We start from the raw sequence: 15,366 nt of genomic DNA, 5'->3' as shown, positions 1-15,366 counted from the left end.
GGCTTGGAGGAGGGGCAGGGAACCACCCCCACCATCCCAGAGAGAAGCTGCACTAACGGCCCTCCCACCACCACTGCCATGTGTGTCCTTGGGAAGCACTCAGCACAATGTCTGGCTTGGAGCAAGGCTCACTCAAGTTTCCTCTTATGACTTAATTTAAAAAGCCCCCTGAGGGCTCTGTGTGGAGCTAAGGTGGAGGGTGCAGCAGAGGGAGAGAACAGGTGCTCCTCTATCAGTCTGTCAGGCAGGGGCTAAGGGGAGGGGCCTGGAGGAAAGCCAAGGACTTGGAGGCGTGGACTCTGGGCTCCGTGGCAGCTAAGAAGCCAAAGAAAACAGGGACCAAAGAAACCCTGTTATTGTTCCTCCTCTGTGCACTGTTTCCTGCTGGGGCAGCTCCTCCCCCACATCTCTCCTCTTAAGGTAGGAGGTCTCTGTCTCCTTTCAGCCATGGGTCCTTGGGCCCTGCTCCTGGCAGAGCATGGCAGCTATACACAGATTTTCTTCTGGACTTGGGGTTCAGGACTTGTCGTGGGCTTGGTCCAGACTGGAACAATGACCCTGATGACTCCACAGGCCTTTGAGGGGGGAGGGGCAGGACCCTTGGCTGTTGAACTTGCTAGCCTCCAGTCTGCACTCTTCCACCTTCTTTCTCATCTCTCTGCAGGCATGTCTTTGTGAATCCACAGGTCTCAAACTCCATTGTCTTGGAGTGGAAAGGACATGGCAATGTTCACAGGAGGCTGGACCACCAGGAGAAGCTCCTGGTTAAGGACCTACTTCCCATCTTTTACAACCAGCCAAGGTCTTCAGCCTTGACTATGTGATTTAATTCTGAGCTACCTGTGAGGAAACCCACACTCAGAGGTTGCTGCCTTACGCAGCCAGGGTCATGGGTCACACCGTGACCTGAGAGGGGAACTGCTGGGTCACCGGGAATGGGCCTGGTGTAGCTCAAGAAGGAGACCCGATCTGTCAAGGTAGCTCAGAGGAGGGCAGCTGGTTATGTTTCCTAGGCCTATGCTTGAGGTCCTTCCATCTCTCTAACAACCAGGGTCACTCTGTCTCTAGGTTGTCACAAAAACTATTGGAGTTCCTATGTCCTGGAATTGTCTTTTCTCTGAGCACTTGGGCCCTGCTCTGCTAGCGCTAGAGGAATGCTTCCCTGGGACCTCTCTGGACTGGGAGATGGGTGTCTCCATTTGTGGCAGGAAAGTTAGAATCTCTCAGGAGGGCTCCTTCCCTCCTTTCTGATTTAGGGACCCCTGTATTCCCTGGGAGCAGTTGAGGGCTGGGGTAGAAATGGTAGGGGAATTGGCAGCAGGTAAAGCCCCCAGGGCTCCACATATCCCCAGTGTTAGGAAAATCATTCATTCATTCCACAAAGACTTATTGGGCACTTACTGTGTGCACTGTTCTAGGCACTGGGTATATAGTCATGAGCTAGCAGACATCTCTGCCTTGTGGAATTAATATTCTAGTGAAAGGAGACAGACAGTAAACAATGGACATATGTAAATTATATAATACCATAGAATCTGGTAAGTGCTGTGGAAAAATAGGATATGTGTTAGGATAGGAGTGGAGGTTCTTTGAAATTTTAAATGGGGTATCAGTGTAGGTCTGAGAAGTTGACATTTGAACAAGGACTTGAAAAAGGAGAGAACCATGCATATATCTGGGCGAAGAACATTCCAGGCAGAGGGAGCTACCAGTGTTGCTGGAGCAGAGGGAGCAAGGGAGAGCATAAGGAGATGAAGATAGAGGTGGTAGAGGTGGGCAGACCTGTGTGTCACCAAAAGGACTACAGGCTTCACTGGAGAGATGGAGGAAGTCGCTGAGCCAAGGACTGGCGTGGTCTGACAATAATTTTAATGCAACCCCTCTGCTGCTGTGTTGAGAAGAGATCAGAGGAGCAAGAATGGAGGCAGGGAGACTGGTAGTCACCTATCCTGAGAGAGATGATGGTGGTCTAGACCTGAGGCGGGGGGTACTGAAGGTGAGGGTGATTGGAGTCTGAATCCCTGGTGAAGGTAGAACTGACAGGATTCCCTGATAGAGCTCACGTGGTGTGTGAGTATGAGGATTCAAGGATGCTGAGCTTTTTGGCCTGAGCAGCTGGAAAGATGGAGTTGCTATCAGTTGAAATGAAAGGACTGTGGGAAGAGCAGTCTTGGGGAGAAGAGCAGGTGGTCAGTTTTGGGCATGTTGAGTATTAGGTGTTGTTCTAGACCCTGGAGGTCCCTACATTGATTTCCCAACGTGGTGCTACAGCAGCACGAGGGGACCAGAAGGGTCTGTTCTTTGCTCTGTCTGCAGGCTACACAGACTGCCTATGTCTTGGTGCCCTGTCTTAGATGCCACCTGGGTGACAAAGCCTGCATTGCCCATCTGGCCAGATTGGCAGTAGGAATTTGCTACCAATTAGTTGAGCATTGATTGAAATCTCCTCTGCACCATTCTTCACAGCAGCTCTGGGGAGCTCAGGACATGCCAGAGACCCCAATCTGTCTTCTGGCACTTTGGACTGCATTGACCATTTCTAAGTTGTGGCAGAAACAGCACTTATTGGCAAATGAGCATTTATTGAGCTTACTATATGCAGAGCACTGTGCTAGAACAAGGCAGATTAAGGAAGACAGTCAGGAGACTGCCATCCAAGAACTGGAAGGAGCCCTGTCCCCAGTGGGCGTACAGTCTAGCTGGGAGGCATTGCATATATACAGAATCATACCTTCAAGATACAAAACAACATCAAAGCGACATTTGCAGGTACAAAGTCATCTGGCACAAAGTGGGAATGTGGAAATGGATGCTGCTGGGACCCAGTGGTCAGCTACCTCCTCCCCTCAGCTCAGAGCCTTCTCTGTCCCCAGCTTGGCGACCTGGAGGCCTATCCAACTGCCTTTATACTGCCTGGCCTCTGTCTAGTTTGGGTTGTGTCTGATCTCCATCCTCTTCCAGTCTGGGTGCTCTTCAAGGGCAGAAACCAGCCCCACATTCTTTGTCATTTTCTCCTTGTCCTGCTGCAGCCCTCCCCAAGGCCCTGTGTCCACAAGTCAGTGGGCTGGACAGACTCAGCTGTGGGCTCTGGTTTCTGCCAGGGGCTTCCAGGAGGGGCCTAGGACTTGCCTCAGACCAGAATGGTCTCCTTTGACTTCTGAGTGGAAAGATAAAGGGGTTTTGAATAAAAAGGCCTAAGTTCTAGTCTTGGCTCCACTACATAGAGCTGTGTGACTTTGGACCAGTCTCTGAGTTTCAGTTCATTAATCTAAGAAAGGGGAAGAACCGTACAGTCATGTGCCACTTAACAATGGGGGTATGTTCTGAGAAATACATCGTTAGGTGATTTCGTCATTGTGCGAACATCATAGACTGCACCTACAGAAACACAGATGGTATAGCCCACTACTGTAATTGTATGCACTATACTTTTATACCATGGGCAGCAGGTTGGTTTATTTACATCAGCATCACCACAAACATGTAATTTGTTGTGCTATGATGTTACCATGTTATGACTACGATGTCACTAGAAGGAATTTTCAACTCCATCATAATCTTATGGGACCACCGTCGTATATGCTGTCAGTCATCAACCTAAATGTCATTATGTGGCCCATGACTGTATTTGCTCTGCTTATCTCACAAGACTGGGATAAGGGAGTACTTTAGAAATAATAAAACCCTGCATAGCTGGGGGCCATTGTCCTTCCCTAACCTGCCTGAAGTTTTAGAAGGATTAAATGAGCTAATGCACGGAAAGTACACAGCCCAGAGGCTGGGACACAAGAGATGCTCAGTAGGTATCAGTTCCTCTCCACCTCCATTACTTTGAATCCTGCTTTGACCTCTGACCTTAGTGACCCCAATCTGAGCTGGAAGTGGTAGGGATCTCCTATTTAGTTTTGGGGAGATGAAATCCAGGAAGTGAAATAGACATAGAGAGAAATTCTTGGCAACTTCTAGAGGGATCTGTTGGGGTGAGGTGGGGTGGGGCTGAGGTGCCTGAGATACATCCAGGCTTGGTTCACAGCTCAGTGCCTTGCTGTCTTTGAACTTCTAGAGCAAGGACACTCAGCTATTTGGAGTACAGCCCGGGAGGTCACTTTGGTCTCTGACTCGACCCCTCCCCCAGTAGGGAGGCCAGGTGGCTGTTATCAGCTCTCTGGGGTTTTGGGAGAATCATCTCCATAGCATCTATGGCCCAGGGCAGCCTTTTTCTGATCCCAAAGGGAGCCTTAGTTAAGGAAGACAAAAAAGACATTGATGCAAAGGTGGGCATGATTACAGGGATGTTCCTTATACTCAGTCCATCTCTGAAGGGAGTGGAGGGCAGTAAGGAGCTGGAGACTACAGTGCACAGTGAGTGTTTGGTGCGGTGTGGGACAGACACAGATAAAAGCCTTGAAAGCATAGAGGCAACAGAGAGCATGGAGAAGGGGGCTCAAGGTGTGATTCTTAGGTTAGCTATGCTACAGGCTGGAGAGAAAAAAGAGAATGGATGCTCTGGGTAGTGGGAGGAAAGAAAGGAGAGAACAGCCAGGGTGCATTCAGGCCTGGAAAGGTTCAGAGGCTGGACCAGGGCGGGGCCAACCCCAAGCCCATCTCTTCTGCCTGCACCTTAGGGTTCCCAGGGCTCTCCTTTGCTTTGACCACCAATTAAAGGAGGTAAAAGAGGCCAAGGGTCAGGCCCCTTCTGAGTTCTCGCCCCAGGAAGCAGAAATAATGAAATCATTTCAATAATGCATGATAATGATATGAGGAATTACATTCACACAGCATCTTTACACGGCATCATCTCACGTAGTCCCAGTTAATCTCATTTGAGAACTAATGCACTGGCCTGGAAATTTAGAAGCCCAGGCTCTAGAACACAGACATGCCTCCTGCCTGGACAAGTCATTTCCCTTCTCTGGTCCTGGGAGTGGTAGGCTGCTCTCTCCACAATAATTGTCCTGTGGTGGGGGCCGGAAGGGAGGCAGCACTGGGACTGAGTCCTCGAGGAGGGAGGGAGGGGAGAGGAGAAAGTCCTGGGGAGGAAGAGCTGCTGCCTGGGGAGGGGGGCCTGCGATGGGATGGGTGATGGAAGGGTGTTGCCTGGTGCTTGTGGTTGCGTGCCTAAGTACCTTGCCCAGCCAGCCATAGGTGTGTGCGGGATGAGAGGGCTCACTTTCGAAACCGAGTGTCTCCTTTCAAGAAGTGTCTAATTGCAAATCCCCCCCACCAAGACAAAGCCAGGGGCCCCAAAAGGGCTTTTGTTTTCTCTGTCACAGTGGGAGGCTAATCTCTAGGTCTGGAGGCGCCCCGCTCGGAGATGGGGGTTCCAAGGCACACGTTGGTATGCACTCACACATGCCTGCTTCCTCTTTTGGAGATATCCTCCCTCAGGGCAGAAAGGAGGCCCTTTCTTCCAGAGGCCACTTCTGGGGGAGCCATTCTCTGGTTGATACCTCTCCGCCTCCAGCAATAGGTCCTGACAAGTCTTGGGGCCCAGCGTTTCAGCTTGAGGGAATTTTCCAGGAGAGGCAGAGTAAGGGAAATCAGAGCCCTCTCTCAGCCCTCTCAAAGTGGCCTCCAGACCCTCCCTTACCTTCTCCTGGGGAGTATGCTTTTAGAGCTCCTGGGGATGACGGCTGGCTGCAGAGGAAGTGGATTTATTGCGGTGGGGGAGGAGAGGGTCAAGGATGGCAGCAGGTCACCAGCCAGTGCTCACTTGCACCACAACAGGCACACCTGCTCGACCTTAGGAGCATGCACAATCCTGCATTTGGGGACAGAGAGGCACTCCAGGATGAACACACACTTGCATACTAGCAAAACCCCATGTCCAGAACCCCTAAGGTGGGGTCTGTATACTTTGACCCTCCCACCCCACTCAGTGGGGGTGAAGAGGGGGAACAGGCTCTCCAGAACCTTCTTCTGACTGCTCACTAGCTCTCCATCCCCAGCTCGGTCCCCAAGTCCCCAGATTGCTGCAAGGGGCCAAAGGGTCGACGCTTCACCCGTCAGCAGCCTCTGGACAGGGGTCTGCCATGCTCACCGCTAGCCCCGCAGCCCTGGTAAGGCCGTGCCCTCCTGGAAACAGCTACTCTGCATTGGGGGCCAAGTTCGGACCAGGGGAAAAAGAGAGGCGGATGGGCCCTTCTACCTCAGGCCGGGGCCGGCGGGGGTGGCGGGTGCCCCGAAGCCCGGGTGCGACCTGGGCCCGCAGGCGGCCGCTTGGAGCTCCCCCGAGCCTGGGGCCGGGCCCGGGGCGCTCAAGCCTTGCTGCCCCGCGGGAGGCTCTGCGGCGAGTGCAGCTCCACCGACTGCCGCCGCCGCACCTCGCGCTCCTCCCAGTCCGTGTCCGGCTCTAGCCCCTTCAGCACCGCCAGGCGCTCCGACAGGCTCTTGTTGGGCGGGAAGAGGACGTAGTTGTAGAGGAGGGAGCCCAAGATGGCGCCGACCAGGGGTCCGATCCAGAAGACCTGCGGAGAGGAGGGCGGCTCGCAAGGCGCGCGGGGCCGGGACGGCGGAGTTTTGGGGGGCGGGGTGGGGTGCCCGGGCGGGAGGACGGCGCCGCCGGTGCCGCTACTTCCCGCGCGCGGCTGGGCCCGGGCACCTGCTCCTCTCCCCGCCTATGTTGGGAAACGGGCCTCCCACGCGATCCAAGTTTATATAGAACATGCGTATCATGTAATTAGTGAGGACAACACGGATCTGTTGGGGAGACTTGTTAGTTGAGGGTTAAGGGTGCGAATTCCTACCTAAGCGGACTGCCAAGGTAGACTTAGTTACTTACCCTCTCGGTGCCTTTGTTTCCTTTCATTATAATGCTTACCTCCTAGGTTGTTGTGAAAACTAAATGAGTTAATACTGGGGGTGCAAAAAAAAATGTATACACATGACGTATTCATCTGTGGTTATCGGTATATATTGAGTATTACAATTTTAATACAGTTTTTTTTCCTTTCTTAAAATGTGTATACAAATTTTTTTTTTTGGCACCCTCTGTATTCGCAAATCACTTAGAATAAGGCCTGGCACATACTAAACACTAGATAAGTGTTAAGTAATAAAAACATGGAATTGTTAACTGGTGTAAATATTACTGTTTCTCGAGCTCTAAGGCACTGAGTGATGTTTTACACCAGTAACCTCACTTAAGTCTTCCAAAAAGCCAGTGAGGCCAGAACTGAGATTATCCTCACAGATATGGAAACGGAGTCTTCAGCATCAGACCTGTTGGGTGGAACCTAGGGCTCCCTAGGGCCCCAGGAGGAGTGTGGAGGGTTTGCTGAGCCCCAACCCCACTGTATTCCAGCCCTTGCTGAGATGGGTTTCTGGGGGATGGGAAAGCAGGGAGGTTTCAGCCATTACCCAGTGATCATCAAATATGCCAGTGACAACAGCTGGAGCCAGAGAGCGGGCAGGATTCATGGAGCAGCCGGTGAAGTGGATCTACAATGGAAGATGGGGGTCAGAGAGAGGAGGGAGGTGAATACTGGGCAGGGAGTCCTTGCAACCCTCTCTAGTGCTTTACCTCAACCTAAAGGATGTCCATTCCACGGACAATTAAGTTCATGTTATATTTACAAGGTTCTATATCCATTTGAGGCTGGAGTGATATGTGTCTCTTTGAGGTATCTGACAGTCAAGCCCTCTGGGGTGTGTCTGTCCCTCTTAGGAGTTCTGTGTATCTGTCCCCCTGGGGGTCTTTGTGTCTATCACTTTTGGGCATTCTGTGTATCTGTCTCTAGCGTGGTCTGTGTGTCTGTTTCTTTGGGGGAAAGTCTGTGTATCTGCCCCTCCAGAGAGGCTGGAGCCAGTGGCCGTGACCTACCCCAAGGAGGTGGCCTAGGGCCACAGAGAAGCCAATGGAAAGCGCGGGGGTGCCCAGGTTATCTCCACGGCGCTCATCAGTGGAGGCAAAGATGCAGAGAACCAGCTGCAAGGTCAGGAAAAGCTCCACAGTGACGGCCTGGCCAGCTGTCGCATTGTTGCTGAGCTGGAGACAGAGGAGGATAGGTGGGAAAACTGAGTATGCTCCCCACACTGGCTCCATCTTCCTGCAGCCAAAGCTCCAGAGAGGCTTCCAGGCTGGGAGCCAGAACACCTGGGCTCATCAGCCACCTTAGCCCAAATTAATGACGGCTTCTTCCTGGGCCGTGGCCCCAAGGCAGAGGGACGGACCCCAAGATTGCCCATGGTTCCCCAGCCAGAGGTAGGAAAACTGACTCCACAGCCCATTAGATTTGGGGACGGGAGTTGTGTGTCTACAATGTGAGAGGAAAAGGATGCTGAGTCCAGAATTTCTTTTTCCTGGAGAACAAGAAGGGAAGAACTTTTGAATACAATAGGAAGCTTTAGGCCAGGTAAGAGGAAGGTCTTCCTCTCCCCCATAAGACCATAAGGTATAACAAGAGGCCTGTTGTCTTTCTTCTTGTGGTGAAAGGGCTCCCAGGGACAGGGTCTAGGAACTTGTGTCTGAGGATGGTCCTAGTACCCCATTCCCCCAAAAGTCTAGCATATGACTCTTTTCCTCTAACCTTTGCCTATTTCCCTTGACTTTGCCTGTTCCCCACTGCATTTCAGGCCTCAATTTTGCCCTGTGATTTGTTCCCTGCACATCCTGTAGAGGTTGGGGTGGGGGTGCTGGAGCCCTATATTGAGACGCCTCCACACCCAGGTGGGGTGCTCAAGGTCCTGGCAGACCCTGCCTTGGTAACCAGAGAACCTGGAGCCAAGCAAAGAGATAATTTCATTACTGGACTGCACCCAGCACTGTATTTCTCTCTGGGTTTTGTCATCCTGTGCCTTATACCCTGCCTTCTGGGGCTGGGCACTGCACTGGGTGGAGCTCTGACAGCTCTCACCTCCCATGCTTCTTCTCCAGGCCTTGAACCCCCGCCTCTGGGTCCTAGCCTTTGGGCTGTCACCTTTGGGTCTCTCTAGGGTCTAACTTCAATCCCCTGTGATCCAATGTCACAGCCTCTAGTGGGGGACAGTGAAAAGAGCTTTGAAGGCAGACACTTTGGAGGCCTCTGACTTATCATGGGACCCTATTTACTTCAGTCTTAGTTTGTTCTTCTGTAAAATGGGGATAACAAAACAATTCTGGAGGACTGTGTGAGGACTAGAATTGACAAGGGCAGGAACCTCAGCACCATTCCCACTGGTAAATGGCTGCTCTGAGGAGACAGTGCAGACATGGGTTTGGTGTCAGGCAGCTTTGGATCCATTTCAGCCCAAGGTGCTGGCACTTACTGGTTGTGTGATTTGAGTCAGTTGAAAACTGAGCCTCAATTTATCACTCAGGGTGAAGGGATCACAGAATTCACCTTGCAGTATTATACCAAGAATGAGATGATACCTGGCCTGTCACAGAGCAGCTGCACATCAATGGTAACAGCCTGGTGGCCAGGTTGGCCTTTCTAGGGGCCTCAGAAAACACCTGGGACAACACTGAGGTCATCTGGCCTCTAGCCTCAGGGTAAGTCAGCCCCACTGCTGCCCCCTTCCAGCCAGGCAGGGTTCTCCCCAGTTCCTCAAGATAGTAAACGCTGAGCAATAACTTGAGGGAACTTTTCCTGACCCTTCCATTCTGAGGATCCCAGTTAACGGCGAGATGATAGAGGAACAGTACTAAGTGTCCCCATGTCCCCTTAGCAATCCCATTGCCGTACTATTAGAGAAGGTTTTCCAGCCACACGAACGTTATTGGCCATGCTCTCAGTAAGTTTCTCTTTCAGTCTAACTTCACCTCTCCTTGCTGCCAACAGAACTAATTTCGTTCTCAATGGTAATAAATGGTCACGCTCCTCAGTCTGTCCCCGGCCATGGTCACTCTAATTGTTTCTCAGCCCTGAGTCCCCAGCCTCATCAAATTTTCCATGTTGAAGAAGAGAGAAGTTCCCCAGTTGGGATACCTCTGCCCTTCACATGAGGAAGGGCCACCCTGCAGAGGATGGGGTGGCCGTAGAGACTGTGCGGGATTCTTCAGGGACATCAGAGCTCTTAATCCAGTGGCCCAGGAACAAAGCAGGCCAAGAAATGCAGGAGACTGAGGCACGAAAGAGGCACAGGGGGTGGAGTGAGAGCTGTGCTGAAGGGGCACAGACCATCCCTCCCCATCCACGCCCTTGTATATCCAGGCCTTGCACAGACCCAAGAGGAGGCGCAGAGGGGGAGGGCTGTGGCATCTGCCCCGTTAGCCACTGTTCATGAAATCAGCAGTTAGCTCATGGGCTCCAGGGACTGGCGAGACCTTGCCCCTTCAGCTTTCCCCTGGGTTCTGGTGCTTTCTCTGGTATTGACAAACTGTAGAACTTTGAGCCTATTCTTCCCTTCCGGAGCCTCAGTTTCCTTGTTTGCAAAACAAGGCTTACATTATGGCTCAGGGAAGGGACATTGGTCAGGTGGAAAGACCATGGGTTTTGCAGTCAAGCATGGGTTTGAAGTCTGGCTCTGGCACTTTCCCTCTCTGAGCCTCAGTTTCCAAATCCTTAAGAAAAGATATATCCATCTCAACCTCGCAGGGCTGTTGCAAGGTGTCAATACGAGGCTCATGAGGAACCTCTGCACACAGCAGATGCTGAAGAAATGTTGGGTCCTTCTTCCCTCTAGAAGACCCTCGGGACTCGCACTCTGAGGTTCCTCCCAGCTCAGAAAGTATGTCTGCTTTGGGACCCTATCCTTTGCCGAGTTCTAGCCCGGTCCTTACTGTAATGCAGGCATCAAGTCCGACAGAAACCTTGATGCTGCTCTTCCTCCATGAGCTCAGGGCAAAAGGTACCAGCAGACCTGTGTGTGTCCTGCTTTTGCTCTGCATTGTTGCTTCTTCTATCCTGATTGTCCTGTGGCGGCTGTGTTCCTGACTCCAGCATCTCTACCTGCCTCCCACCCCCTCCCCCGTCTCTCTCTCCCCAGCCAGACCATCACCCAAATCTGTTCCCTTCCATCTCATCCTCTCCAAGGGACTCCCCAAGACCTGCCCCTTATGGAAGGGACAAAGTTCCCGCTACTCACTGCATTGATAGCCAGGTTCCCTCGGATGGCTGGTGGTGTAATCTCATGGAGCAGGGCAGCCCCTGCCACAGCTCCCAGCAGCTGGGCAGCTACATAGAAGGCAGCTCGGAGAAAGGAGACATGGCAGCCCACCAGGCAGGCTACAGTCACGGCAGGGTTTATGTGGGCCCCGCTGATGTGGCCCAGAGCCTGCACCAGGGTGCCAATAGCCAAGCCAAAGGCCATGGCGATCGACAGCACAGAGGGCAAGCCATGTGACCAATTGAGGGCGGATCCCAGGCCAAAGAAGACGAAGAGGAGTGTGGCGAGGAACTCTGCAAACACAGCCCTGGAGAAGGCTATGGACCGGAGTTCCCACATGCTGTGGAGACTTCTGTGGGCTGGCCCAGCAGCCTCAAGGGCAGGAGTCTTGTGGCTGTCCCCTTCCCTCTCTCCCTCAATGTCTCTAGGGCGGCCGGGCCATGGGCATTTATAGGGTCCTTCCATCCTAGATTTGGACACGTGGGGCAGAGGTGGAGTTTGGGCCAATCCTCCTTTGCTCTATGGCTGCTCCCTACCCCCACTCCCCACCCCTGCCCACCACATGCCTATCACCCCATCTTGGCCTTCACAGCTGACTAATGTTCCCCATTAATGAGCTCCAGATAAGGACTGACGTCCCCTCTTTTTCCGTGTTTGTTCCCTTGGTTACCCCAGGGCTGTTGCCCCAGGGCCTCCCCCTGCCCCCATCTACTCTGTGAATAGGGATTCTTTAGAGCATTATGCCAAACTCCTTCTCTCTGGCTCAAACTGCTGGCCAAGGCAGGGGCAACACTTTACCCAAAACTGACCATGAGAGAGGATGTCAATGCTACCCTTTCTAGTGACTTGGAAGTTCTTCCTGTTATCTGACCTCCAACTATTCCTTCTTGAAGGGGATGGAAAACAACTGGTTGGCTTGTGACGCAAACCTTCCAAAGCATAAAGGCTTTGTGTCGCTTCTGTGCTTGCTTTCTTGCAGTCAATCACCCATAAATCATTATTAAGCTTCACCTCCTCCCTGGAACCCCAACCAAATAGCAGCTCCCATAGCCTGGGGGCAGGGGGGTGGTTTTCGTGGCATCGGGACCCTGGCCCTGGGGGATGGAGTCAACCCTGGGTCGGCTGAGCAAGCTGTGGGCTTCCATTCTGGCATCACCCCGTCTATCTCTGTGAATCCTTTCTTGTCTGTCTCTGTAAAAAGGGAATAATAAACGTACCTTATTGGATTTGGGTTTGGATTAAGTGAAATAACATGTATATAAGGTGCTCAGAGCAGCACCTGGCCCACACTAAGCCATCAATATCAGCTATTATTAATAGTATTATTTATACTCTGAGGGGGAGAAAGGTCTCCCCGAACTCACATATTAGGGTTCCAGAAGCTGTGACAGGCTCTAGGCACCCCCTGGAGCTCAGAGCCAAGCAGGACTCTGAGGGAGGACATTTCTATGGGGCAGTGAGCTGTGCAGGATAGGGGAGGCTGCAATGCTCAATAATGACTCTCCAGCCGTGGGGCCCGCTCATCCCAGCATTGGGCAACGTCACCTCCTGCCATCAGTGCTGCTCTGGCCCAGGGTCTAGGAGACGCCCCCCATGCCCTGCTCTTCCTTAATCCCTGCAGCCCTACTCCCTCCCCTGGGGATGAAAACATAGGGCCAGGCTCAGAGTGTGGTCAGGAGAGCTGGCTCCTGGACCCTGCTCTATCTCCTGGCCAGCAGGTCCCCAGAAATAGAAATCTGAACGGAATTGGAGGCTGTAGCATGGAGCCCCTTGTGTTGTATCATGGGAGGACATTGAGGCCCAGGAAGAGCAAGTGACTCATCCAAGGTAGTCCCAAAAGCTAGTGGCTGAGCTGGGACTGGAACCTGATCTGAAGCATTCCACCACACCCTACACTGCCAAGTCACACTCTGGGCCTCAGTTTCCTTGTCCGGACAATGGGAGTAATGATGCCCACCCCATGATGTTTTGAGGATGGAGTAAGATAATGAAAGGGAAAGTGTTTTGCAATTGAGAATGATCATCCAAATATATATCGGGACTTGTGAACCCTGCAAGTGAGGAGGAAGAGGAAGAGAAGTAAGAGGGGAAGGAAGAAAGAAGAAAATGACCCAAACAGCATGAAGCTCCAAAAAAGCAGGGATTCTTGTAGGGTTTGTTTTCTGATGTATTTCCAGTGCCTAGAACAGTGCCTGACACACAGGTAGATGCTCAACTATCTCCTAAATGAAGATCACTTCTGTCCACCCCTGCCTCCTGCAAGAGGCTTAGATGAATCCAGATGGACTGAGGTCTGGGGAGGGCATGAACTCCACTTTGCCCATGCCCAACTGCCCACTCTGAGTCTGGCACCCAGTAGATTTCTGATGACTTCAGCCAAAGCTCCTTCCTGGACCTGCCAGCTCCCCTCTCATTTTCCATGGCATAGCTCTTACTGGCACCCTGGTTCTCTGCCCTGAGCCATACCTCCCTGACCTTAGGCATTCCAAACGCTGTAGAAAGACATTCAGAGGGAGGGAGCGATTTAGACCTGCCCATTTTCTGGTCTGGGCTCAAGTCTGGGAGGCAGGGAGGGCGCCAACCATGACCGGGCTCCTACTCTTTGCCTTAGAGCCAGGGAGAAAGAGGGTGTTCCTGTCAAAGCCACGGGGTTCGAGCCCTGCTTCCTGGGGAGCAGTTGGAGCTCCCCTGGGGAGGGCTGCATTTTGTCTCTAGTGTCTTTATGAGGTCCAAGTTTCCATTAATTGTACAATGCACTACTAATCAGAGTACGACAAAAATGCTTTCTTGGAGATGTATGGCAGTGACGGTTGCACAACAATGTGAATATACTTAATACCACTGAACTGTGTGCTTAAAAGTGGTTAGGATAGGGCCGGCTGAGGGGCTTAGCTGGTTAAGAGCTCATTTGGGAGCACCAGCTCTGAGCAGCAGGGCCCCGGTTCGGATCCCACATTGAGGGCCAGTAACACTCGCCCTCTACAGCTAAGATGATGAACAACAGCTTGACCTGGAGCTGGGCTGCTGTGAGTTGCCGGCGACGGGCGTAGGCTGCAGCGGGGCTGCAGTGGGCTGCCGTGAGCTATGTGAGTAGCTGGCAGCCAGCGTGAGCGGCTGGCAGCCGGTGTGAGCTGCCAGGAGCCGCTGTGAGTGGCCGACCAATGACCAGCGACCGATTGCCTAACCTGGGAAGAGCACAATGATAATACCAACATGGGCCAGTGAAGCAACGTCCTCCACAACTAGACTAAAGAACAAAAACAGCAATTTGTCTACCTGTCTGTTCCCCTCCCCCCAATTCCCCAATAAAAAAAAATCTTAAAAAAAAACGGTTAGGATAATAAGTTTTATGTTATATGTACTTTACCACAATTAAAAATAATTTTTAAAAATGAGTAAAGGAAAATGATCTGAAAATGGTTTCTTACTAATTTTTATTTTGTACTTATTGGAAGAAGTGTTTTAGGTTTATGTAGATACCAGTTTTTAAGTCAAAATCACTCTTGTGAATGCGTAAAAAAGGAAATTGTAGGCAAAACAAATTGGCTAAAGTACAGTTGACCCTAGAACATCACGGGTTTGAACTGCACAGGTCCACTTACACGTGCATTCTTTTCAAAAAATACTGTAAATGGATTTTCTCTTCCTTATAATTTTCTTAACATTTTCTTTCTCTACGTTCCTTTATTATAAGAATACAGTATATAGTGCATATAACATCAGAATATGTGTTAACTGACTATTTCTGTTATTGGGAAGGCTTCAGGTCAACAGTAGGCTATTACTAAGTTGTTTTTTTTTTTTTAAGACTTTTATTGGGGATTTTGGGGGATGGGAACAGCGCTGGGGAATTGGGGGAAGGGGAACAGACAAGTTGCTGTTGTTTTTTGTTCTTCAGTCTAGTTGTGGAGGATGTTGCTTCACTGGCCCAAGTTGGCACCATCATTGCGCTCTTCCCTGGTGAGGCACATCAGTCGCCGGCTTCTGGACGGCCGCTCACTGCGGCTGCTGGCCGCTCACACTGGCTGCTGGCTACACACGGTAGCCCATGGCAACCCACTGCCACAGGGGCTGCAGCCTACGCCGTGGCCGGCGACTCACGGCAGCCCAGCTCCAGGTTGAGCTGTTGTTCAGCATCTTAGCTGCAGAGGGCAGTGTCACTAGCCCTCATATGTGGGATCCGAACCGGGGCCTCTGGTGTCCCAAGCCAGTTCTTAACCATCGCGCCACTCGGCTGGCCCTATTATTAAGTTTTGAGGGAGTCAAAGATATATGTGGATTTTAGGAGTGCAGGGAGTTCACACTCCTAACCCCGCATTGTTCAAGGGTCAACTGCAG

General features: G+C 51.8%; 1 protein-coding gene across 1 annotated transcript; it reads right to left on the bottom strand.

Annotated features, from left to right (window-relative positions):
• Positions 1–4,236: 4,236 nt before the first annotated feature.
• On the bottom strand, positions 4,237–11,465 carry AQP2 (aquaporin 2). The gene is made up of 4 exons (XM_019662330.1): positions 11,008–11,465; positions 7,823–7,987; positions 7,360–7,440; positions 4,237–6,467 (listed from the first exon to the last, which is right to left on the bottom strand). The coding sequence occupies exons 1-4, from the start codon at positions 11,365–11,367 to the stop codon at positions 6,258–6,260; spliced, it is 816 nt and encodes a 271-aa protein (XP_019517875.1). The 5' UTR covers positions 11,368–11,465; the 3' UTR covers positions 4,237–6,257.
• Between the last annotated feature and the right edge of the window lie 3,901 nt (positions 11,466–15,366).

Source organism: Hipposideros armiger, unplaced genomic scaffold (assembly GCF_001890085.2).
Source record: "Hipposideros armiger isolate ML-2016 unplaced genomic scaffold, ASM189008v1 scaffold_371, whole genome shotgun sequence".
In the NCBI taxonomy this organism is placed as follows: domain Eukaryota; kingdom Metazoa; phylum Chordata; class Mammalia; order Chiroptera; family Hipposideridae; genus Hipposideros; species Hipposideros armiger.
The sequence above is the reverse complement of the archived record's forward strand: the minus strand, read 5'-3'. Positions and strand labels throughout refer to the sequence as shown.